General features: G+C 49.4%; 1 protein-coding gene across 2 annotated transcripts in view; it reads left to right on the forward strand.

Moving 5' to 3' along the window:
• LOC104373420 (tyrosine-protein phosphatase non-receptor type 11) overlaps window positions 1-25,462 on the forward strand; it is a 37,103-nt gene extending 11,641 nt beyond the window's left edge. The window contains exons 2-16 of one of the 2 annotated variants that reach the window (XM_086625516.1): window positions 5,801-5,923; window positions 13,311-13,505; window positions 15,714-15,906; window positions 16,015-16,134; window positions 16,439-16,552; window positions 16,981-17,077; window positions 17,671-17,750; window positions 18,468-18,623; window positions 19,607-19,738; window positions 19,963-20,117; window positions 20,507-20,574; window positions 21,500-21,651; window positions 21,880-21,980; window positions 23,565-23,684; window positions 24,079-25,462. In XM_086625516.1, the coding sequence (XP_086481642.1) occupies window positions 5,801-5,923; window positions 13,311-13,505; window positions 15,714-15,906; window positions 16,015-16,134; window positions 16,439-16,552; window positions 16,981-17,077; window positions 17,671-17,750; window positions 18,468-18,623; window positions 19,607-19,738; window positions 19,963-20,117; window positions 20,507-20,574; window positions 21,500-21,651; window positions 21,880-21,980; window positions 23,565-23,649 (1,771 nt within the window). In that variant the 3' untranslated portion in view covers window positions 23,650-23,684; window positions 24,079-25,462. The remainder of the gene's footprint in view (window positions 1-5,800; window positions 5,924-13,310; window positions 13,506-15,713; window positions 15,907-16,014; window positions 16,135-16,438; window positions 16,553-16,980; window positions 17,078-17,670; window positions 17,751-18,467; window positions 18,624-19,606; window positions 19,739-19,962; window positions 20,118-20,506; window positions 20,575-21,499; window positions 21,652-21,879; window positions 21,981-23,564; window positions 23,685-24,078) is intronic. The other variant, XM_009979319.2, reaches the window with a different exon arrangement.
• Window positions 25,463-25,996: the final 534 nt, after the last annotated feature.

Here is a 25,996-nt window from a genome sequence, read left to right on the forward strand (position 1 = left end):
CTGGTGCTGGCTTCTCTGGGATGCCCCAAAATAAGTGCAGTGAAACCCTGGGCACATGCTGTTACCAAGCCCTGTGGCAATTGGTTTCAAGTCTTCAGTGGTGACTTTGGCTTTCGTGTGTGCAGTATTCTGGGGTATCAGATATCCTGTCTGCTGCTCTGGGAAGCTCAGCAGCCAGCATGTTCACTTGGCAGCTTTCTTATCTGTGCAAGATGCACATTGCACCTTCTTTGAGTATGTGAGAGAAGGGCAAGAAGAAAAGATGGTGATCTGGAATAACTTGCTTCCACCTCCTTTGGGACCTTGCTTAGGAACTTTACTGTTTACCCGTAGGTTAAAGGATCTTAGGCCCCAGCACAGCTCCGTAAGAGTTAGCTGTATCTCCCTGCAATATCTCAGACAGTCATTTTCAGGAGTTTGTCTGCTGGTGAATCAGGATGCTGGCATCCTGCTGCCCCAATGCCACATTTAGTGGCCTGTAAATCATTTCAGAAGTATCATTTCAGGTGCTTTTTGTCTGTGGGATGCTTGCTGGAGCTATTTAGGATACTGGGATTCTCAGCTAGGCTTTTAAAAATGCCTTGTTTTATAGATTTCTGAGGATGTAATGGTGTTGCTCAACTATTTGTTCTGGTTTATCCCAAGACAGGGGCACAAGGATGCATTCCAGCAGAAGAAAGCATTCCTGCTTGTGTTAGGGAGGAAATGAGTAATACTGGATGGGAACAATAACTCTTTAGTAATTGAAGAAAAAATATTTGATTTTTAACACAGAGAAAGGTTTCCTTTTCCAGAGCTTCTGCTGGAACATTGCTCCCACCCAAGGACGTGTTCTGAAGCCAAAGGTCCCTGTATCTGATTTACCTGGCCTGGGGAGCTATGCCACCACCATTACTTATCTTGGTGCCCACAGGGTCGGAAAGGGTCTGGCTGTTGCCCAGATTTGCTTCTGCTGACCACTGAGCCCTCGAACGGGGCCCACAAGGGTTTTGTGGGGAGGGGCAGGGGGGCCATTCGACAAGGGCCAGCTGTAGGCGTATGAGAGCTGATGCGGGCACCTGCACAGAGCCCCCCCCACCGTGCAGGAGCAGTTCCCCTTCTGACCAAATGTACCCCCTTTACCCTCCACAGCCCAAGCACTGGCTTTCTGTTAGTCTGTATTGAGGACTGAGCACTGTGTGCAAGGCTCTCCATCTTCTCTCTGTTTATTTGAATACATTTCTTTGTGTAGCTTTAGTTCTGAAAGGCACTTGCAGGTGGCTTTTTAATTTAAGTTTGATTTTTAGATGGATTGAACGATAGAAGGGAAATGCATTTCTCTGCAGGAAAGCAGCATTGCCTGAAGTGGATAGTGTGTATTTACTTGAAGTGGTAGAAATTAAAAGCTGTTAGATCCCCACTCTTATTTAAAGTGTTTCTTTTGGGGTGACTCAGTTCTGCAAAAAGTGCCAACGATAGAGCAGTTGCCTGAATCACCTGCTGCACAATGATGCTTGTCATTTGCTGACATCAGAACAACAGTGGAATATTAATAATGCACTGCTGCTTTTTTTTTCTCTCTATGCTGAGGGTCTAGTTTGGATCCTCTACTTGCTTTCCTTCTCAGAATATTGCAGATCTTCCTATAAACAATCTGTGAGTCCAAAAGGTCTGACTTGAAGCCCAGGGTTCACCTGAAAGTGAGCGGTGCTTGCTCCTCCGACACCCAGCTAGAGCTTGCAGTCTGTGGGACTCTAAGGCTGTTTGCAGGTTTTAGTATTGCTATTTAGTGAGAGATGTGTGGGTTGGTGCTTTCTTCTTGTCTGCTCTGTTGTGGGTTGGTTTTGCTTACCAACAAATGTATTCCAGTAAAAACCATAATGAAGAACAGCTCTAAAGAAGCTTTCTGCAAGTACAGCTTACCCCAGGTCAGGAGAAAAACAAGCTGAATTGATTAAAGCACCTCGGGCTATGTAGTGGCCGTGGCAGCTGTGCCTTTGCTCACAGGATGAAGCTGCAGAGAGCTTCAGAGCAGGCAGGCTCTTGGTGTGCATCGAGTGAGCAGGATGGGGCAACCTTCACAAGCCAAAGAGCCTGGAGTTCAGTTTTGGCTGGGTTTGCTGTTGTGTTTTTTTTTTTATTCCGCTGTTCCACAGGAACAGGGAGTGAACTGGGACCTGGAAATAGGTGTGCCAGAATTCCCTGTGAGTGGGAGAGGGGGGTTTTGAGTCAGCTGTAGCTCTCTGAGCTGCACAAGGGGTTGAGGACGTGCTGCAACGAAACTCATGGATTTTGCAAATTCCCACGTAGTCCAGACAGAGAAGCCTCTGGGGAGCAAGTGCTCAATTCCAGGACCAGAATTCCCAAATGGAGATGACCTTGAATTTAAAAATACCCCTTTCGTGCCATAGGCCTGTAGCATCTTCCCTGGCTCAAAAAGGCAGCCGTTGCGAGACAGTGCCAGGCAATGTTCTTGTTCATACACAGCGCTCCGAAGGTGAGCTGTGCAAGGAGGTTTTCTTTGTTCTGGAAGTCCATGGGAGAGGACTATGCTTGCAGATGGCTTTTCCCCTTTTTTTCTGGCTTCTTTTTTTTTTTGCTGCTGAATTTGGAAGTTGCCTTTTCTCCCTCTTCTGTTTGTGAGGGCTGCAAAGGTTTTCTCCTCAGCTCATCGTTTATGCTTCTTGCAAGCAAAATAACAAGCGGTCAGTGTATGTGTGTATGAATTGGCCCCCATCCAAGCAGTGGGAGTCGTTAAGGGAAAGGGTGTTGAGCGTTTAGGTTTCTGTTTAGTGACACAAAGACAACATCAAAGTTGACAGAGCCCCAGATTTGCCCCCAGTATACTCCTTCCCTCTCTCGTTATACAGTGCTATCCCACTCTTGAGTGTTTGCAGGGAGTTTGTAAGTGGCCCCTGCTATTCCCTCTCAGTATTTCACCAAGAAAAAGATGCTGAGAAGGGACTGATGCAAATGGATTTTGTAGATGTGGTCCACAGCTGCTGCAGTGGAAACGAAAGAGGTTGGTCCTCCCTTCCCAAGCACCCATCCTTCCACTTGGAAGAAGGTTGAACATAAGGTCCTTTTGTTCCTGTTGCCTCTTCTTGTGGGAGCCCAGTGCCTCGGATGCTGGAAGGTTTACAGCCCCAGCACACCTCTGCCCTCTTCCTGATGCCGATAACCTACACCAAGTTGTCTGTTCTCAGCATCACACAGGCCTGGCTCCAGCTGGGGTACCGCACCCCAGGACAAGTACTTACATGGGACCCTTGAGTGACAGGGGGATGAGGGGATGCGCAGGGGTGTGTGGTTCCTGTTCTCATGGCAGCCTTTGAGGAGTGTACACCCCTGGGAGGACACTGCTGTCGCACTGACAGGGATGTTCTCAGAACTGGTGTGTGCTCATGGCTATGGGCACGTGCTCACGAGGGCTCTCATCCCACTGTTTTACCAGAGACGTTTCCTTAGGTTTTTTGTTCTGGACAGCAATATTGTGCTGGTTTTATTGCCATTAGGCATTCAGTGGAAACGTTATGTGTGGCCTTTGGCAGCTTTGTGTTGTCCCTGGGCTCCATTAAGCTCCATTAGAGGCATTCATTCCTGCGCCAGTAGCAGTTTTGCGGCATGGTTAAGTGCTGGCCCAGCGGATGGTGGATTTATGAGAGTGTGTCATTCTTGTGATGTCAGGAATACAAGGCTTGGAAAGGCTGGGATTCCTGTTTACCATCTGTTTCCATGGCCTTTCCCTAATAGACCTCTCCTCCTCCAGAATTCAAGGATCTTTAATCAAAACTGTTTGGCTTGTGGTGGCAGGGAGGAAATCCCAAATTGTGACGGAGATGGTGACATTTCTTGACCTTTTCTCTGTATATCTTGGAGACAAACACACTCTAGTGTGTGTGTGTGCTTATGTTTGTCAGTTTAGTCTTTGGGTGTATTTCCTAACGCAGGCACTCAGCGAGATGCTAGGTTACGTGTTTCTCTGCAACAGTCGAGATAAAGTTGCAAACCCTTTGGGGGGACCACGTGTCCCCTAATCTGATGCACAGAGAGCTGTATACAAGAAACTAGCTCACTAAGTGTTTCCAGATATGCTCCTCTTGAGAACCCGCGTTTCACTTTACTTGGAAAACTGAGCGTTGCAGTTTTGAGTCTTTTGGTTCAGAGTGGTGCCGCAGACCTGTCTGCCTCTGCAGGAACTCTTACAGCATCATCCGTTGCTCTGAAGGGGGTTTTGAGTGTGCAGCCTGTTCTCTTGCCCAGAAACACTCCATAAGCTGGCTTTGTTGTCACACGGTGCTAGTTGTGGCTCATCTTCTCCTCTTTGCTCACAAAACGTATTACAGCAGTCCCGTGCGGAAATGTCTGCTGGAGCATGATCTAAAACTGAGCAATATTTTCGGAATCAGAATGCTCTTTGTGTGACTTTTGAAATCACTCAAAAGAGCCTGGCATTTAGAAAGTGGGATTTTCAGTGGCTTCTGAAAAATTGAGCCATAAAACTGGTGTCGCATGGGAACTCATTGGTCTAGTGTGCATATTTAGTACACATATTTAGTTCACGCCTGGGGAAACACTGGTTCTTGTGATTCCATCTAGAAAACTTGATTAAGACTGATAGCATCAGAAATGAGGTCAGCAGATGGTTTGATGACACTTAAAATACAAAGATTACATTAAAGTAGCACATAATACGATGAAACGTTTTTCCCCTTAGGGTGAGCTGTCCCTCTTTGCCTTTTCTGCTCTGTCCTGTTACACATGTACACCAAGGGCACTGTTGCTTTCCAGCAGCGTTTCTTTTGCTGCTGCTTCCCTGGCTGCATGCCAGTCCTGTGCGGAGAATTCTGCTTGTGACACTTTGTGAACTTTGCTTGGGTCGTTTTCCTCTGTGCTCGAGGGAAAGGTGGCTGCAGCACCGTGGCTTGAGCTATGACAATGAGAGCCAAAAAGCTGTTGCTTCAGCTGAAGTTGAAGAGTCGAGGCTGCCATAGCCAGGGCTGGAGCAGACCTCTTCTTTGTGGACTGGACGAAGAGGGAGATCCTGGAACACGCGCTTGCCCTTGTGTTTGCACCGATGCTTAAGAAATCTTCTCGTAACATAAGGGCTCATGGCTGCCACGGTGTGTTGCAGACCAGAGCATGTGCTTTCCTTCCCGGACAGCGGCTCAAAGGAAAACCTTTCTTCTCTCCAGCTCTGAGCATCCTCTCACTGTAAGAGACTTCAAACGAGCAAGACCAGAGGCCTGAGGCTCATGTTCTTGCTGGGGAGAACCAGAGGTTTAGTGCCCTTGATATTGGAGTTTTTCCCTTTTTTTTTCTGCCGGGAAGCCCTTACAGAAATGCCTTCGGTGCCCTCAGGGATGCAGGCCCTTTCTTGGTCCCAGTTCCTTTGCCAGCAACATGATAGACCAGAGGCTGGGAAGGAAGCAGCTGGCCAGGATCTGATCTGGAGCCAGGAAAGTCAAAACTTTTCTCAGCCAGTGGCTTCCTCCAGAGAGGGAATCTCCCATTAGGGTTAGAGTCTTGCTTTTGCCTGGGCTGAGGGAGAGGAGGATGAAGTCCTTTGGGAAAGAGACCTCTCTTGATGGATGTCTCAGAAGACTTTCTCCATGGTAATGTCTGAAAGGAGGGCTTTTCTGAGCGAAAGCTGTTACTGCGATGTGGTGGGGAGGAGGGCGGGTGTGCTGCTGGATGGGACGGGGGCCCGGTGCCTACCTCGTGGGTGAGAGGATGGCACCTGCCCCTCGGGCAGTGGGGGAGGCAGTCAGGGCAGGCTTGGCCTCGTCACCGTTTGACACCTCGTGTTTGCACTTTGCAGGTGGTTTCATCCCAACATCAGCGGAATCGAGGCAGAGAAGCTGCTCCTGACCAGGGGTGTCCATGGCAGCTTTCTGGCACGACCCAGTAAGAGCAACCCAGGAGATTTCACTCTCTCTGTCAGGTAAGCATTGGGCAGCAGACGAAGGCTGGGGTGACAGTATGGACAGAGTGTTCCCACCTGGCAGGGCACCGATCCTTAACAGGACCCCAGCACCTCTGCCCACAGCCAGGTGCTGCGGGAGCTGCTGGCGGGTCAGAGCAGCGTGGCAACGCTGATGGACTCTGGCAAGGCTTTACCCTCTCCTTGTTGCCTTAACGACTCAGATGAAACCCTTCTTGGCCACATTTCTTCCTCCTTTGCAATTGTCACTGGACGTGAACCTGTGCCCCTCTGCCCTGCCTGCCAAGCGCAGTTGTTTCTCAGCTTGGCAAGAGGGAGGGCTTGCAGCTGCCTGATTTTTTTAAAATTTTTTCTTTTGCATTGGGGAATACAGCCTGGCAGTTCAGCCTGTTGCCTTTCCAACTGACCACAGCTCCTCACGCTGTGGAGCAACACAGTGGAAGGGGAAGAAAGTCCATCTTTTCCTGTGTCTTGGCTGGGTGGGGAGTGCGTGGATCTGACCACACTAGCTCCCCAGTAATCTCACGATCAGAAGTGGCTGAGAGTTAATGAAAGAGGCAGGAAGCACTGTCTAATTAGAATGGAAAATAAACTGGGTGACAGAGCTGCCTTGGGCAAGCTATGACAGCAAGGGAATATGTGTAGAGAGGGAGTTATCTTCATGTGAGCTTAGTGTCTCTCTTCATGTAATTTTGTGAGTCAGGGTGTTGTCTGATCGTGAAGCGAAGTACTGACAGCACCCTGCTTAGCCAGGCAGTGTGCAAGCAGATGCAGGTTACGGCTGTGCAACAGTGTCCTGATGTGGAAAGACACCCAGCGAGCAGCATAACTGCTCTGAAAGAGCCGGGTAAATTGCTTGGCCAAGAGAGCCAGATCCCACACCTGCGTTACTGCATTCGTGCCTTGTGCTGTGGAGTCAGTCTTCTGTTTCTTCCCTTAGCTCTGTCCCTGTGCCACAGCCAGAGGCCACATGTATTTCTGCTGTTGTGGTTTGTTCCCTTCCACGTGTACTGGTCCACTGCCTCCTGCCTTTCAGCTGTGGCACACCTTGAGACTGAGTGGATAAAAGCTTGGCCTCTGTGCAACAGTGACAGCTGGCTATGGAGTCTCAAAGCATTTTATTATTGCTATTATTTTTTTACCCCTTTCTACTTTCTCTGTGGCAGAAAGCAGAGAGAGGGGGGCGAGGGCAGTGTCAGATTATCAGAGGGGGTTTAGACCACTTCCTACTGCACGGAGACCTTTGTGTTGCAGTAAATGTTTAATAACAGTATGGTTTTGGCCATAAGGTTGAGCCAATTAATGCCCTTGATGCATGAACGGTGCCCTGCAGTCATGAGATGCAAGAGCAGAGCAATGCAGCATGCCTTGATATCATGGGATTGAACAATACCACCGCAACCCACTGACAGATTGTAACTCAGTGGAAAGTCTGACCACCTCTCACAGTTCTGAGTAAACCAAAGCTGTGACACATACCATGTTTCCAGGAAAGCACATTAAATGTGACATACAAGCTTAGAGGCGATGTGTTCAGTTTTGAGGCATCACGAATTGAAGACAAGGAAAAAATTCTTTCATTGACTACTTTTACCGGCAAGTCCTTGCTGCTTCCTGGCTCATCCCATCTCTACTCCATGACCGGAGGCAAAGGCTGTCCTATAGTCTTGGGTATTGAAAACTTGCCTCGACATGGTCACTGGTTAGGGAGACCAGTTTTGCTTATACTTCATTGGAGCATTACGCTCTTTTCCCACTGATGATGACCCCAAAACATGTGCATAAATATTGTTGGGAATTAAAGCAGCAACTCCTAATAGAATGAGTGGCTTTGTGCTGTGAAAGCCGAAAACTTGGGCAGCTGTCTTCCCCCTGTGTTTTTCCTCTTTCCCTGTTACATTACACACACACACACGCACACTAATGTGGTATTATTCTCACCTAGAGTTATATCCTGATAGAGCTTTTTTTTTTTTTAATCTCTGAACTGGACAGGGCTATATTTACTTTTTTTTTTTCTCTTTCTGAGAAATAAAAGGTTTTCAAAGGAAACAATAGAGATGTCTTTGAAAAAGTACCTAAAATAGAGGGGTCAGTGGAAGAAAGTACCTTTAGGAAAACAATCAAAACCTCTTCTTCCTCCTTTCAACCCCTCTTCAGCTTCTTCAAGGGTTTTAGAAAGCCAGTGAAGGGAAAGGCAGCTCCATTTAATTATAGAGAGGATGTGGGCTGAAAAGAAAGCAGTTTTGGCTGACCAGACCACACACCGAGTGACGATGTGCTGGTGTGTATCCACTTATGTGTCCCTGAAGAGAGGCTAGGAAACAATATTGCAGAAGCTATCAGAAGGTTTTCATGAAACTCGGTGGCTGCCTTCCCTTTCTTTCTTTCTCTACCTCTGCACACTCTTTCAGCCTTTACGAGCAAGAAGTCTTCACAGGACTTTGTTTCTCCAGCTTTTAAGAGAAAGAGGCAAGCCACGTGGAGAGGACATGGTGTGGTAAATGAACGGATGATGTTTGTCCTGGTCTTAAAATGATAGGAAAAAAACCTTCAAAAACCCCTCTGCTCTGAGTCCAGACTGCTGGCAGCTTGTAATTGGCCAAATCTGGCTCCTTTCATCAGCCTTTCCTCTTCTGAAACATGCTTCTTCTTGGGACATCTCTGCAGATAAGTTCAAGAGCTTATTCCACCCAGAGGATCAGCCACACCTGCCATAGTCCAGTGCCAAGAGGACTGTGTTTCTGAGAAGTCTTTGTTTGGTGTGAAGGTGGTACATCAGTACTAGGTACTGAATTTGGATTTATTGGCTCATCTTCTTTGGGCACTTCAGCAAACATGTGGAGCACATGAACGTGGAGGAAAGTGGTCTGACAACTTCAGCTGAAGTGTAATGATGATGGAGAGTCATTTTGAGTAAGGCTGTAGTAATATCTGCTGCATCTATACGTGAGCTGTCTTGTTTTGTTCCATGGAGTTGCTGCAGCACTGCTCTCTACAGGAGTTTTGGTGCTGCCTCAGCCCAGGCAATGAGACAGCTCTGTATCAGTGGGTCACTCAGTGTGGAGATACTCCTTATTGCGTCCTGTGGGCTATGAGTGCTGGTGTTTGCCAGAGGTAATGACAGCACTCCGACACTTCGTGCCTTCTTTAGAGTGGCTCACAAAACCTGTGCTGAATGGGACCGTTTTGGTGAATGCCTCAGCTTCTGAGCCTGGAAGGGGCTGTGAAGTGGAGCTGGGCTCGCAGGAGAGCTGTGGAAACTGTACTGGATGATGGAAACAGAGCTGGCTGGTTAGGGGATTTTTGGAGGATGCAAATAGAGTTTATTTGCATGTTGCAGTTGCAATGAGTGGCTGTTAAAAAAGCTTCCTTACCTTGTATGCTGTGTTGTATCTCATTTCCTAGAAGGACCTGGTACTGGGTTTGCTTTTGATATTGAGTCTTCCAAATTTTAATCCTGATCCTTGAAAAAATAGACCTCCTTTTGAAAGTGAGGGCTGTTGGGGGAGAAATGTGGGAGGCCACACAGGAAACGCTCCTTGTTTCCAGCCTTCAGCGTTTGCTTGGATCTGCCAGAGCATGCTTTCAGAAAACCAAGTATTTAGAATCACTTCTGAAGAGAGTGACCAGCTTCTTACAGATTTGGCTAGGTCTGGGTAAATAAGGAAAAAGCATGTTGAAAGTTTGCTTAAGTGGTGCTTGGCCTGTGGCCATGACAGTAACAATGCCAAGACAGCTAAGAACCATCCATCAGAGACTCTGTTCATTTGGTAATTGGGTCACGTTTTATGGGAACAGATCTTACCATCGTTCATGGGTAACAAACTCTGTTGGAGCTACAGTCTCCCAGAGTGGTTTGGGTGTTTTAAGTGTCCTCTTATGGACTGTGCTCTATCGTGAAGAGCAGACTGCGTCTACACTGGTGGTCACTGCAGTGTGGACACAGATTCACAAGTTGGAATATTTTGGATCAGGAAACCCTCCTGGATATCTAGCTAAGGAGTTGTGCTGATAGTGTAAAGAAGCTTAGCTTGGAACAGAGGCAACTCTCACTTGTCTGACTGCTGACTCTGAAGCTGCCAAAAAAGCTGGCATCTGCCATTATCCCATGCTGCATCCCTGCATGAGGGTTGTGTGCCTCTAAGTCAGAAGTAGCCATGGCCTCCGGCACAGGGCAGCTGGGGACTTCAGGCATCTCCTTTGTGCTTTATTTTACCAGCCAGCATGGCGAGGGCACAGTTTAATGGATGCTGCTACTGTGCAGCCCGGTTCTGCTGCCCAGTTTGGAGCGGCAGAGGTGACGCAAGCTTTAAGAGAAGAAAATAGGAAGGAAACGGGGTTCGATGAATGCCCTTTGTGTTTAGTAAGACCTTTAGGGCTCATGGGATAAATGACCCTGATTATCTCTCTGCTTTTCATCCCTGAAGTGCTCAAAGGCCTTGGGGTTGGGGGGTTAGGTCTGTGAACTGAGTCTTTGTAGGTTTGTAATGGGGTTGGGATGCGGAGACAGAGCTGTGGAAAGAAGGGAGCTTTTGAGCCTCAGGCCAAGAGGCAAAACCACAGTTTCGTCTGCTGCCTTCTGTGCTGCACAAAGGCTCTGCACGTCCAGCTGCTGGCGCGAATGGCCAAAGCACTTCGTGTGCCAGCTCCTCTTGGAGAAGAGGCATTGTCATCGGGAGCGCTGGCTGGGATCTGAATTTCGCAGCCAGTTTTCATTTCCATCTAGTGAGTTCTGCTCATGCCCTAGATGCAAATATTGCCAGACTTTGAAGTCTCTGCCCAGAGGACAGCTGGAGCTGGTGTAGCAGGCCAGGTCCAAACTGTGCTTGCCAGGTATACCAGGGAGAGTTAACCGTGTCTCTCTAAATACCCAGGAGTGGCACTCATTAGTTTTCTATATTACAGACATTCGGGTTCTGTCTCCAAGACCTTGTTGTCAAGGTGTTGTGTGACTGTTCAGGATCCAGGTGCAGATTTTCGCACCTCAGGCCTGTTTGTCAGTCTTCTGCTGGTTTTGTTCTGCTCTTAATGTGGGATAATGATAATACTGTGGATGCTGCCTCTTTCTGTTCACGCTCAGTTGGTTGTTGCCGCTGAATTGGTACTAACTGGAAGCCACTTCAATGCCAGCCAAAACATCTAAGAAGGGCTGTGTGAGCACAAACTGGAATTGCTGATTCCACATTGACAAAGTCCTCTTTAGCAACTGGGATGGAGTAAATGGGAATGTGGCCGTTTGTCAAGGCAGTGTTTTAGGGAGAACCACATGACATGTGGTGACTGTGGCTTGAATGTGGCTGAGAGTGTTACCGTCTATTCATAAGTCATGCCTCTAATAGAGGCAGGTCTGGAGGAGGGGCACACAGTGGCAGTGCTAGCACACTGCTGTTAATGTTTCTGTGGGCTCTTTGAGGCTTAACACGCAGACATCTCATTGCCAAGGTCCAGCCTGGCCTCGTCTTGTTGCTGAGCTGCTGCTGTGTACTGTAGCACAGCTTGTTGGACAGTCTGCATTTAATCTGCTTGTGCACATGGCAAGCCCCTCGCATGTCAAAAGCCGTGGCTGTTAAAATCCCCCCAAATATGTGGAAATAGCAAAATCCATGGCAGTAGTTACCTAAAGGCAGCCACACGTCTGGGCAACACGAGTGCATCGCAGTGGTGGGTGCGACCATCCTGTCACTGTGAGAAGCTGCTGTGTTCCTCACAGTGCTGTGTGTGCCCTTCTCCAGTCGTCCCACAGTCCTGCAGATACACAGCCCTGGGCTCACGCAATTTGATGTCCTCTGCTGTCATGCCTTTTGGGAGAGGGAGCTGTTGTAAAGTCAGCAGAGTCCTCCTGGGTGGACTTTCATTAGACCTTGCAGTGTATAGTTCAGTGTAGCATTTGAGAAGAGGTACCAGGGAGGAGATCGTTTCTCACCTTACCTGAGGAGCCAGGTGTCCGTCTCGCATGTGCGAAGCAAGACGGAAAAGCAGCTGGATCCCTCTGCCAGAGGAGAGCTCGCTCACCTTGATGCTGCTCCAAGCACTTGTCTAGACTAGAGGAACTTGCACAAAGGTATCCAAATAAAATGGCACTGCTGTAAACGCTGTGCAGGCTTGGCATGATGCTGGCAACCTTAGTGAGTGACCAGTGCAGTGAAAGGAGGGTGGCACATGCCCTGGTGGGCACATCCAGCTGCCCCAGCCGGCCTGTGCTCCTGCAGCTGTCCCTGAGACAGTCACAGCCTTTTGCCACCGCTTGCATTTGAGGGCCAGCTCCTAACCTCTCTCTGAAATCAGGAGCGGGGGTCCAGACTCAGGCAGTCAGTACCTACAGCCCAGGAAAGCTAAAGAGGAGATGATTGTGTGGGGCTAGATACCCAGCACCATCCAGGTATCTGGTCTTTCACCGCATTGCTATGGGGCTGTACCCTGCTGCTGAAAGACAGCAGAAGTGGGGGCAGTACCACTGCTGAGAGCCCCAAAGCCCCTGTGGGGGATCCGGCTCCTCCTTCTGATGAACCTTGTGCACAGACCACTGTAGCTTTTCTAATTCCCTACTCCATGAAATGGCTCTTCTGTCTGACCTGGTACGCTGCTTATAGCACCTTGGGTCTCCTGCATCTCACTGTCACCGTTGCTTTGGCAACAGATCGAGAGAGGCTGGGAGCAGCTCAGCACGGTGAAGGAGGAGAAATTTGCTTAGATTTACCAATCTCTCTCTGACCCAGCTCGTCCAACAAGCAACAGGCTTCCAGCCATGTCTCCCTGGCTCAGGGAGGCTGCTGCTAAGTGCATTTAAAATGCAATTAACCTGCCTCTCAGAGGGCAGTGTGGCCCTCTAAGGGGGGCTGGACTTCTCTGGGGTGAGGAGGCTCTTGGAACAGGCTGATAAAGGTTCCCAGCCACGTTCTCCTCGAGGGCACTGCTGGAGAGGGGAAAGCATTAACTCTTTCAGTACAGTTAATAGAGTTTGCAAATACTGGGCAATATATTGGTTAGGGTGACTTTTTTTCCTGTTTTATTAAACTAATTAGATGATAGCAAGTACCTCTGTGTGTAGAAAACTGTTCACTGTAAACCACAGCGAGGTCAGAGCCTCATCCAGCTGAGAGGGTGAGTAGTGTAGGAAGCAGAAGAGATGGCAGAGGAGGAATTATTCACCTCCTTGTGTGAGGTTGTCTGGGAAGCAGGGCAGGCTGGGAGCTTGCAAGGTATAAAGCCAGTTCTTGACTGAGCAACCTTGGCCGAGGACCATCCATCCCTACTGTAGAAGCGTGGCCAGTGTGAGCAGCATCTGAACAGGCAGAGAGCATGTGGTGCAGCTTAGGAGGTAGTCAGGAGGCAGCTGGGCTTCCATTCTCTCATGCTTATGGTCTTGTTTGCCTTTCCTCCTCAGAAGAAACGATGAGGTGACACACATTAAGATCCAGAACACAGGGGATTACTATGACCTCTACGGCGGTGAGAAGTTTGCCACCCTTGCAGAGCTGGTGCAGTACTACACAGAGCAGCAGGGACTGCTGCGGGAGAAGAACAGCAATGTCATCGAGCTGAAATACCCTCTCAACTGCCAGGACCCCACCTCGGAGAGGTAAGCCCTGCTCTCTGACAGCCTCTCCCAGGTGGTGGTGATGCTGTCCTCCCAGCTGGCTCAGACCCTACAGCTGCACATGGCTTGGGTTTGGAAAGGAGCCTGAAACAGAGTGTGTTTGGCTGTGATTTAGCTTTTGTGACCCAGAAGCTGCGCATCTCCGGGATATGGTCCTCTAGCTGCTCTGTGTGCAGAAGCTGGCTAGATGATGTTAGCAAGGCCCAGAGGCTGATACTTGCTTAGTGTCAGCATGTGCAGATAAGGTTTTTCTAGCTTTTAGACAACTGGGAACGTGAGCAGTATGAGTCCATCTGCAAGGGGTCCTGCAGGTGTATCCTAGGAGGATGCAGCTTTGGTTTGAAAAGAAACGAAACGCATGCAAGTGGCTCATGCCTGCCTGCAGAACACTGGGTAGAAATGCCCTGAAGAAAATCTTCCCCCATCCCATCTCGGTCTGTAAGCACTCTTCATTCCCATAGCAAGAAGCTGTTGCCTTGCAGGGATGGGGATGGCTGGCTCGCTGTGAGAAGCGGCTTGCCTTGGGCTACTTCAGGATGTTTCCACCAGCTGATTAGTGACTTTCTTTCCTCCCCTTTATCTGTGACACTCCAGTGACCCCTTTTTTCCTTTTCCTCCCCCTCAGTTTCCCCAGTGTCATACGCAGCAGCTGACATGGTGGGTTGGAAAGGGGAATGCCTGGCCAGGCACGGGCGATGCCGAAGCAGGCCCTGATCACTCTAACTTTAGCAGCCACAGTCAGGCGAAGCTGTGACTCGTCTCGGTTCCTGAAACGGAGCCGAGATGCTCCCTGCTGCACCGTCATGTGAGCCGGCCAGCCGAGGCACTGGGAAGTCCCTCCAGCTCATGTGCTCCCTCGTTGCCAGGGAGGTTTCTTTGCTCCTTCCAGATCGCAATGTGAAAAGTGGCCGGGCAGCCACTCACGTTAGCAGAAGCTCTGGAAAAGTGGAAACCCCCTTCAGCTGAGTTTCCCCCTCTTCTCCCGCCAAGGAAAGTCTGGCTTGGCAAGGAAGCTCCGTAAAGGTTTTTGCTCCAGACCACGCATCTGGTGGCATCAGGGAGAAAAAAAGGGAAAAGCATCCAAGTCTTCTGAAGACACGAAATGTCAGAATACAGCGGAATGGGTGAGGGCAGCCATGTTTCCAAGACTTGAGCCCAAACAGCAGTGGTGCTGTGAGCCGGCGCTGAGGTGCTTCACCAGAGGTGGACGGCTCTGCCCTCCGCAGCAGCATGACTCCTGCAGCCCCATGGTCTTAATGCCATCCTAAGGAAGGAGTCTTGCTCTTCGCAGGTCTTCCCAGTCAGGCTTGAAATGGCTGCCTTTGCAGCATGCGGAGTCGGGACTCGAAAGACCCAGCATCCCTGACTGCTGTTCTCTGAATTTTGTCCTGTGTGACAAAGTTGCTGAGACGTGACGTGATGCCATTGCATGGCCCCTGGAAGGTTATTTTGAGCCTCCCTGCATTCCTGGCAGCTTGACTGGCCGGCCAGGAGCCAGCGTCTTCAAAGTGAGACCTGTGGCATCTGCCCAGAGCCACAGCTGAGTGCTGATGGAGTGTGGGGATCAAAGGCTCTGGGGCAAAAAGAATCTCTGCTTCCCTCCAAACTGTTATTTGTATCTAGGGGAGGCTGTAGCAGAGTGCTAGTCCATGAAGCATGCCATCCTTCTGAAAATCCTTCCCAAACTGTGTCAAAGCATCTTGTTCCTGGTCAGGGTTGTCCATGCTCTGTGTCTGACTACAGCCTGCTGACTCCAAGTGTTCTGCTTTTTCTTCTATGTTAAAAAAAAAATAGAAGAAACATAAGCACCTTCAAGTAAGATCTGCCAGGATCGTGTTTCTTATAGCTTTGTCGGAAGCTATCCCTAGATGACAGTGCTTGTCACACATCACATGGCAGTTTTATATACTGAGGCCATTTCACATTTAGCTGGAGGATTGAGCAAAGTCCTGACACTTCCAGCCTCAGGCTAAGATATTGATGTGACATTGCAGAGCATCGGAGGAAAGTCACTGGGACTGTTTCTAAAATAACTCAAGCCGGTGTCGTGCCAGTGGGGAGAGCAGTCAGCTGGGAGCCTGGAAGTGGGCTTCCATGAGCACCATCCCCAGCAGTGAGTGTAGCTCTTGTCTAAAGGCAGTGCTCTGTACGTTTCTGAGCTGACATTGCTCTCCATTGCTGCTCCCCAAGGTGGTACCATGGGCACCTCACCGGCAAGGAGGCAGAGAAGCTTCTGACAGAGAAGGGAAAACCAGGCAGCTTTCTGGTGCGGGAGAGCCAGAGCAAACCAGGAGACTTTGTATTGTCGGTGCTGACAAACGAGGATAAGATGGAGACTGGAGACCGGAAACCACACGTGACGCACGTGATGATCCACTACCAGGTGGGAAATGTGCTATCCCTGCTCGCCACGCGCTGGGCGCCGGGCGGGTGACCCAGTGGGGAGCTGTGCATTCGAGTCTCACTGTGGTTTCGTTCTTCTCTCCCGCAGCCGGACGGGAAGTATGATGTGGGAGGAGGAGAGAGGTTTGACACGCTCACAGACCTGGTGGACCACTACAAGAAAAACCCCATGGTGGAGAAATCTGGAGCTGTGGTTCATCTGAAGCAGGTAGTAGCTGCTCTAGCACATATTTGTTGGTTCTGGGCTTGCTCAGGCTCCTGGAGGAGTGCACAGATCTGACCCTGCTCTTCGGGAACTCCCTGCCCCCAGAAAATCCCACTGGCTACTTGTCATGCTTGTCCAGGCTCTCACTTGCTGCAGAGATCCCTCACCTTGCACTCCAGGCCTCACGAACAGACTCAAATCCTGCCAATGCCCCCATGGATTCGGGAACTGTTTGTTTTCCAGGGGAAAGTTATCTGGCTTTCTGTTATTGAAAGTGATTTCTATTCTGTCTTCATCTGTCTTTCAGCCGTTCAACGCCACGCGCATCAACGCGGCTAACATTGAAAACAGAGTGAAGGAGCTGAACAAAATGGCAGATCACAGTGAGAAGGCCAAGCAAGGGTTCTGGGAAGAGTTTGAGGTACTGGATGCTCCTGCGCTCTGTCCCACTTGTGCCTGTGGGTGAAGAATATAATCTTTGCATGGGAGTGTCATCGTTTTCCAGCACTGAGGACCTCTTCTCAACACTGTTTCTCCTTTCCCTGTTTTCCGTGCTCCACTGAGTTACTTCTAGTCCTTTTTTTTATGGCTTTTTCTCGTGTCTGAGACCAGTTTCTCCTTCCTCATCCCAGAACCACGTGCCTTTTGTTCCCTGCAGGGATTTGTGCCTTCTCCCCCCATTAGCTCTCTCATCAAGCTGCTTCTTGGCTCCCTTTCCCTTCCTGCCAGTGCTCCCTCTGCTCTTCTCAGCATTAGGAAGCCAAGCAGCTAGTGGAAAGAGCCCTTCCTTTGCCTCTGACTCCCCTTGTCTGCCTGGAACAGTTTGTTCTTTTGTGCTTTGCTCCACAGATGCTGCAGCAGCAAGAGTGCAAGCTCCTCTACCCCAGAAAGGAGGGACAGCGACCAGAGAACAAAGCTAAGAATCGCTACAAGAACATCCTTCCCTGTAAGGAGATGCTGAATACTGGTTTAGTTTTTTTTACCACAACTTCTGCAGCCTTCTCTGGGGCTAGTTAACCCTGCAGAGCTTTCTGATTGTAGCTGAGTTGGAAAGAGGTGTACACTGTCCTAGTGGAGTAGTCCAGTTAGTTCATGGCCGTCTCCATTCTCTTTCTAACCTGGTCCTTTCCTTTTGCGTGGGAAACTGCTAAATTGCTCTCTTCTCTTTGTGCTGCGAGTACAAATATACTTCAGAGCTCAAGTGTGTTTCAAAAGTCATGTGGAGCCAGAGCTTGAGCCTCCAAAGGAAATACTGGAAAACCTGAGCTCAGGTTAGTCCGCAGCACTGCGTATCGCTAATGTCCAGCCAGTTTACCAGATTGGCAACATAGCTGTGAGCCAGGTAGTATGGAGTGTTGCTAAGTGTCATTAGGAGAACATTTCATGCCCTCTTTTGCAGTAGTTTCCCATGTGACTTCATAGTAAGAGCCTTGTGGGAGCCCTTGCTGGGAGCCACTGTGACTGCCCCACGGCAAAGCCCGTCTGTGCTCCTCTGTGTGTGCCACTCCTGTGTTCATTCTGGACTCTCTTCTCCTGCAGTTGATACCACGCGAGTGGCACTCCGAGATGTAGATGAGAGCGTGCCTGGGTCAGACTACATCAATGCCAATTATATTAAGGTGCGTGGGAAAGGGAAGACACCGTGTGGGGGCTGTCTTCAGCCCAGTGCTATGTTTCTGGTGGGTAAGTGCAGTAATGGTGTAAGTCTTGAGTGAATAGACTGTCAGGACCAGTATCTTTCACTGGGTTCAGGCCAAACACTGGATTCTTCTACTGTATCCCAAGGGGTATCATTGTTGTACCATGTCCTGTTTGCCCCTATCTAAGAGTTGTATCTCAATCCCCTCCTTTCCTTACCAGTTCAGGAGGTCCTAGGGGACTCACCCAGACTCTGTCATTGAACATTATGTCTGAGGTCAAATTATAATTGTCAGCTGTAAGCTAAGAGCTGCTCGAAGCTGTGTTTCCAGCAATGCTCCTCTGGCACTCAAGGTTTCCCGAAGGCTGGTGCTTCAAGATGGCTTCATTCCAGCAACGTCCACCTGCAACTTCTGCAGCTGCCTGCTGGCAAGAGTCTGCTGCACAGTAATGTGCGTTACAGCAGCACAGAGGTCCCTGGAGGCAGGCAGACCATTTTGCTGGAAGCTCTGTTGAAGGTGGTGATGAGAGCAGTTCATGCCCACAGGTCTGACGAATAGAGGAAAACTAGCTAGCTCAGAAATCCTGCGTGGCAGGGTGCACTGACTTTGCTGCTAAAGGTGCACTAAAGCAATCTTCAACTGCTCACTCCAGCATCGTTGACTTTTTTTTTTTCCCCCCTCTCCTTTGCTCCTCAGAGCATCCCTGAAGACGGAAGGAACTCTGAGCACTGCAAGATCTATATAGCCACCCAGGGCTGCCTGCAGACAACAGTGAATGACTTCTGGGCCATGGTGTATCAAGAGAACAGTCACGTCATTGTCATGACAACCAAGGAAGTGGAGCGGGGCAGGGTGAGCACTTGTAGGGTGCTCTCCCCAAGCCCGAAAGTTACCTGCTGCTAGTACTAATAGTATTTAGTTGTCTCTGACTGGCCTTCGTTTCATTTCTCCTCTGTCTTGTAATGTTGCCTTAGCTGCTCTTCATGAAAGTAACACACCACTTTGCTCTGCACAGCCAGTCTCCCCAGCTCCATAAATATTAATGGGGTGTCCCTCATATGACTTGCTTCAAGGCTCCGGGGATTCACAGGTGGCAGAGAGAGGGAGAGAAAGCATCATGCTTGTTACAGCAAGCTGGAAAGCTGTGGCAGGGGTGTGGCAAGCTGTATAAGGGACAAAAGTAATTATACAGCCTATCTGTGTACCACCCCTATACATCCCACTAAGAGTGGGTTGGTAGGGGCTAAGGAATACAGTGAAATTCCATGCAAAGCCATTTGCCAGAACAGCCTTCCCTGGTAAAGAGTGGAGCTAATTATGACTGTCACTAGCAATTTTGCTTAGGAACGAGGGGGAGGCTGTGCTTGCAGCAGCGTAGTGCAGAGATGAGATAAAGATAGCTCTGCTCACAAGCCGCCTTTTGCGCTGGCAGAGTCGCTAGAGCAAAGAGGGGATGGGCTGGAGGACAGGAGGGGTACAGGCAGACTGCGTAGCCCTTGGGGATGGAGATGTGGTTCAGGAGTTAGGCAGTGACTAGACCAACAGCTCAGGTGCTGTGTGTCAAGACTATGCCTTTGGCAAAGCAGTGCCCACCTGAGGCTGGGGCTAGCTGAGGAGGAGATTCCCCTAGGGATGACGTCCTTCGTATCGGAACGGCCGTTTCCGCTGCATCCCCAGTTCAAAGGAGATGCTCTGTGGGTATGGCTCTCCTTGAAATCTCTACACTGGGGCCGCGCACCCTTTGAGTGCAGCAGCATCCTTGAGCGAGGTGTTCAGGGCTTCATCCTCCAGCTCCCCAGTCTCGACTAACGAGCAGCTGTCTGATGTCACTGCAGAACAAATGCTTCCGTTACTGGCCAGACAAGAGCTGCACTAAGGAATACGGGTGCATCTGCGTGCGAAACGTGAGCGAGCGTGAGGCCCAGGGCTACTACCTTCGGGAGCTGGAGATCCTGCGGACTGACAGGGTGAGTGCTCCGCTGCTGTCTGCCCGCTGTGCGGGGAACGGGCTGGTGCTGGTGCCCCCAGGGAGGGAGCTGTGCCTTTTCTGTTTGTATTTTCTTTTTTTTTTTTTTTCCATTTAATTATAACACTGGACCATTTTGCCCCAGCTTTGATAAAAGTAAAGGAAGGAGAAGCCTCCCAGCAGGAGGGGATTTCTGAGTAGGCGGTGGGTCTCTGCTCCCTGCAGGATGAGTGCCCGAGACTGGTGAAGCACTATCAGTATTTCAGCTGGCCAGACCACGGGGTGCCCAATGAACCAGGAGGGGTTCTGAGCTTTCTGGACCAAGTGAATCGGGCACAGCGAAGCATTCCAGACACGGGGCCGATCATAGTGCACTGCAGGTACGAGCCAGTGGGTCACTGCAGTGGGGATGGGTAATAAAAACGTGTCTCTTCTTTTTTTTGTTGCACCTGCAGCTGGGTCATCATCTGAGCTGATGGTGGGCAATTGGGATAGAAGTATACACATGGGGAAAATACAGCCCTTCTCCGGAGCCTCACTGGTGATAGTGCAGGGAAGAGCAGGCCTGATCCGGAGCTGGTAGCTCTGATGTAGCCTGATAGACTCTGACCTCCTAAGGGTCAGCACTTGACTGGGCTTATCTTATAGCAGCCATGCCAAATCTGCCCAGGATGGACCAGGCGTGCAGATGAGTGTGAGAGCTGAGCTGACTAACTCCGAGGAACATTTCTTCTTGCAACGATTTTTTTCTTTTCTTTTCTCTCTCCAGTGCTGGAATAGGACGCACAGGCACCATCATAGTGATAGATATTCTGGTGGATATTATTCACAGGCAAGGTATGTCTCCCTGTCTGTCTCGTGGCTTTCACCGTTTGCTTTGCTCTAACCAGTTATGGGATAACCCAGCTCTTGTGCAAGCAGTGGGTACATGGTCATCAAGCAGTGGGTTTGACTTGTCCAGAAAGCAGTGGGCACAGGCACAGGCACCACCTGAATGCAGGGTGAGGAGGGCTTTTGTGCTGTTCCCGGTTCCTCGTTTCTCTGTGGGCCAAGAAATGGAGCTTTATCGTAATGAAACGTGAATCCTGTCCAAATGGGTGTGCACATGGACAGCCCTCTCGTAAGGGAGATGCTTTCAGCAGCACAGCACAGGAGTCTTCTCATTGGCATCAATGGGACCAGGATTTCAACTGGACAATTCTTTTATTGAGGACAGGGTGGGAGGAAACAGGTTCAGTAAGTGTCTAACTCCAGTAGCCCTTTTAGAAATAAGTCCTCTGAGTTCTTCTGTGTAGAAGGGCTGTCACCCTTACCTGAAATTCTAGAGCTGTTACAAAACTCTCTGTGGTATCACTGGGTCTGGTCTGGGAGCCTTGAGGCAGGTGGAGCCTCTTCAGCAGTGGTCATATCTATTTCATAAACTGTAAACCATGCAAGGGTGGTTAAGTTTGGACCCATAGGAAGTTGCTGCAGAACAGACCTAATTCCCGTCCCCTTGCTTCAAACAAGTCAGCTCTGCCTCAACTGTTCTCAGTCCAAGGTGCTGTGACAGAGATTAAAAAAAAAAACCAAAACATATATACACACACAAAAAAAACCCAATCTCCTAGACACAGAGATGCACCAAATCCTCTCACAATATTCTGGGGCTACACTGACACTGTGTGCAGCCGGTTACTGAAAGCTTTCAAAGTTGTCTTAAGAAAATAAGTTTTCAACCTAATTCCCACGCCCTAAACCTCACCTTCTTCTGCTTGAGCAGGTTTGGACTGCGATATTGACATCCCCAAAACTATCCAGATGGTACGCAGGCAGCGTTCGGGCATGGTGCAGACCGAGGCACAGTACAAGTTTGTTTACATGGCTGTTCAGCAGTACATTGAGGCTGAGCAGAAGCGGTTGGAAGAAGAACAGGTGAGTCCCGTTTGGCTTGGTTGGAAAAACAAGGGCAGAACTTGACCCACACCAAACACTGCTTCCACTCCCACCTTCTCCCTGGAACTCAAATGCTGCCTTGAACAGCAGCCTTGAACGGAAATAAACCCACACCTACTGCTTCCCTGCTGGCATATGGGATCTTGTCAAGGCTTTCTCCTGTATCTGCTTCCAGTGAGATTTTATTGTCTTTGCTTTCTGTTTCAGAGGAATAAAAGGAAAGAGCGTGACTACTTGAATATCGGCTACTCTCCGATGGAAAAAGGCAGAGCCAAAGGGCAGCCCCCTTCACCACGGGCCCAGTCTGTGTAAGCTGAATATCTCTCTGCCAGGGCTAAGAATTTCTGCAGCAGTAAGAGAGAACAGCTTGGGCAAAGTCCCCAGTATTTATCCTTTGCCAGCCTGCCTGTCCCATACCTGAAACCTGACCTGTTGCTGGCCATCATATGGAATGGCTAGATATAAGCAGGTGATCCCACCATGCTGTCAGCAGTGGTGGTAGCAGCTCACCTTGCTTGTGTGCTACACTTTTGGAAAGGAGAGGAGGAAATGGATCCTAGCCTTTAGTTGAGCAGTGCCCCATATCCTCAGCTCTGGAGAGTCAGCTAGGGAGTGAAACTGTGCCACTGCCACTGAGGGATTTTTACAGCAAAAGATGGGAAGAGGGCAGAGGGAGGTGGATTCACACCCATGTGGAAAGGGAGCATGTGCTAAGTAGCATGAATTCCTTACATAAGCAAAGGTAAAATACTCCAAATGATGTTTTTCCCTCTTGTCCCAAGCAATGGGACACCAGTGAGTGATGGAGAGGAGGTTGGTAATTTGAAGGGGAGTGGGCAGGGACATATGTCAGTTAATAATAATATCAGAACTTTTGGGCACCTTGAACTGCTGGATTGATTTTGAAAGAAGAGATGGCTAGGCAGGAGCAGAGGAGTGGGCGTTCAGGTGGACGCAGAAATGCTGTTGCTGGCTCCTGCAAAACAAAAAATCCAACTGACGAGGGCAAAAGGAGATGTCACACATTCTTCTCTGGGCATTTGGCCATCACTGATGTGCTGGTGGCTCGTGCCCGGCACTGTGCCATAACCAGAGCTGCCATTGTGAGAAGAGCCAGAGCTGGGCCCAGCAGATGAGGTGCTCTGGGCTGGGACTTGGGCAGCTGCTGCCCTGGGAGCTGGGAGAGGGCAGGAGGAGGCAGGGAAGGGTGCTGCTCAGCTCCCGGGGCAGATGCAGGCAGAGCCACTCTGGTCCTGCAGCATGTTAGTAACTGCAAAGACCTTGCTTTGATGCAGTGCTAAAGGGAAATCTGGATCCTTCACTGGTGTTATGAACCTTCCAACTCCTGCTGGATCTGGCCAGTTGGGATCTTCCCCGCTGGGCTCTAGAAACATTTGCATCCTGTTTAAAACGCCCAACTTTGAAACTGCAGCTCTGAATAAATGACGGCAGGGAGGACTGTGTGGGACTGAGCTGAGCAAGTCCTGCTTTAGAGGTACTTGGATCTGGCCTTTGGAGCAGCTGTCTCCTTCCATTAGACTTTGGAAAATCCAGAGAAATTGAGTATGTAGAGAAAGAAGGAGGAGGAAACATCAGGAACTGTATCCGCTGATCCTGCAGAAACTTTGCATCCATGAAAGGCTGACATGTGGAAGAAGGTTCAAGGCTCTGTCCCCGAGCTGTATTTGAACCTAGGAGGGGTGGCTCAGCCAGAGGGAGAGAAAACAGGGATTAAGAACAGCGGGTAACCCAGTGTTGTCCTAGCTACAAGGCAGGGGAGGGAAAGAGGGGGAGCTTGGCTGGGCCATTACCCACTTCCCACTGGCCACCTGCCTCTGGGAAAAGATCCGGAGCCGTGAGGCTGTTAGTAACAAGGCTTTGTTTCTTGACAGGGTTGATGAGGAGTCAGCTTCCGTCTATGAGAACCTTACCATCAAAAGCCCAAAGGTTTCAGGGATGAGTAACACGGGGCGCTAAAGGAGCCGGAGGTGAGCTGTATGGAGGCTGTACAGGTAAGAAGCTTCCCTCGATTAACTGAGTGCCACCGCAGGCTGTGCTCATGGAATTCGACCAGCTCAGCTGCAGCTCTCTGCAAATTCTCCCATAGAATTTGATGGAGACTAAAGATGTGGCTGTGGCCAGCTGCTGGTGGGAGAGCAGGGGGAAATGGGGTAATGAGATCTCAACAGGGAAATGGGTTTACAATGTTACCAGCGAGGGAGGAAGCCTGCTTTTTGGACTGTTTTGTCAGGAAGCTGTCAGACTGGGAGAAGAGACTGTGCTCTGTAGGCAAACAAGTAGGAGAGATTTCACGTGGGGAGTGTCTCGGCCCTGTAACCTTATCAGTGCACTTTTGTCCCAGTTATAAACCATGCCACCCTTCTTCCTTCTTGTTTTGGAATGCAGGATTTACAGTGTTTACGTCCACTCTTTCCAAGTTGTGCGACGGTGGACAATTTTTTTTTTGCCTGTCTTGCCTTCCCCAAGCACCTTGGGTTCAGCGAGGAAGTAAGAAGCTGACCAGAAGAAGAAAGCAGAGTCTGCACCTAAGAACACGCCTTGACCTAACTTATTCGTGAGAAGGATCTTCTCCCATTCTCCCCTGTATCAGTAGATTGATATTTATGTGGAAGTGCCTCTGGACATTCATCAGGGCATCAAGGCTCAGTTTTGATTTATTTTTTTTTTTAATTTAAGATTCTTATTTTTTACACACAAATTGTTAAAAGGAACAGAAATGGCTCTTTGCTTAGGAGCTCTCCCAGGGTTGCTCACTTAGGACGTTAGTAAAATGTTAGTACACTTTAATATTTTCATTAGGTCAATCATTTCTAAGCTAGAAGTGTGTTTAGACTAAATCCTGGAGTAGCTTTGCTGCCTGTGAGGGTGAGAAATAGAGAGCACTGCCTGGACCCGGGTATTTGCTTCTTCTCACACTTCCTTTTGGCTGTACTGGTTCTAGATTTCTATGCAACCCTGCCAAAGCACACCGAGCAGTCCGTGCTGCTGTAGTACAGCGGACGTGTGTGTGTGTGCCAGAGAGTCTGCTCTGCACGTGGGTTTCATAAGCAGAATTGAGAGACAGAGGTGAGCATCTCCATCATTGGCTGCGTTGGTCTGAATGTTGAGCTAAGCGAAATCCCACCTAGCTGATGTGCTGAAGAGTAGGAAAGCAGCTTTGACCATGCACTGTGCTTTTAACCACCCCTAGCCAGTAACAGCCTAGGATACTAAGCTGAGCTGAACTTTTTGGGCCAGGCCCCTGTAAGCTTGATGCAGCTCTGCCATTACCTTGCTACATGACCTCTTTTCTTCCCACCTGCAACTGTACAACAAGGCAGGTGTGTCTGCTGAGTAGAGGTGTTGTGGGAGTGTTTGTGACTTGACCAGTGTCATGAAGATGAGTGTGTCACTGAGTGGAGTATTTCACCTCTGTCGATAAGTCTTGACTTGTGACTGCCAGTGCTTCCTGCTGTTCCAGCCTTAAAGCCTGCAAATAGTCCTGCCAAAGAAGCCCTTCCTGCAGGGTTCATCAGTGTCTGGATGCGTGCTCTGTGGGGAGCCTTTGGTCTGAGTGACTGTGCCTCAACCTCCAGAGCATGCATGGGGCTGATGTGGAAGTCCTCCTAGCTCTCTGGAACTGGATGGACTTGCTGGGGTATTAGTGCCTGGAGTGCTGGCTCCAAGCGTTGAGCAGAAGAGGTTGAACGAAAGCACAATGACATACCTTGGCTGTATTTCCTGGCTGGTCTTTCTGGTCCCTTGTGACAGGGACAGGAGAATTGTTTATTTTTATTGCACTTTTAATAAATGTTGAGTATTCTCAAGGCTTTTTTTTCTTTCTTTCTTTTTAAATAGTTTGCTTTTTGGGAAAGTGACTGACGGTGTGGACAATGGGGTATCCTGAATGACTCCCATTGTCAAATGCTACTTTTCAGGGCCCTGTTTTCACTTGCTTTGAATCTTCCTTTTTGACTATGCACGAGTGAGAATTTCGGCTGTGTGTTAGCTAAACCTTCAAGCTTTGTTTCCAAGCACATGGTGAGAAGGGGAAGTGCAAAGGGACAGCCCCCAAGGATGCTGTGAGGGACTACTAGGAACAGTTGGAACTGTGAGAACATCTCTGTGGTCCGTTTGCCACCGTAACAATAGATTTTTTTGAGGCTGAAGATGTTATTTCCCTCTGCCCTGCCCTTAGGTCTCATCAGTGGGAGATGAATGGTAAAAAATATGCAATGACCAAGCACTTCATCTCTACTAGTGTCTATTTGCTGGACTTAGTCCCAAATGCACCTTGGGTAAAACAGAAGTGCCTTCTCTGCCT

The sequence above is a fragment of the Tauraco erythrolophus genome, chromosome 23 (genome assembly GCF_009769465.1).
Source record: "Tauraco erythrolophus isolate bTauEry1 chromosome 23, bTauEry1.pri, whole genome shotgun sequence".
Taxonomy (NCBI): Eukaryota; Metazoa; Chordata; class Aves; order Musophagiformes; family Musophagidae; genus Tauraco; species Tauraco erythrolophus.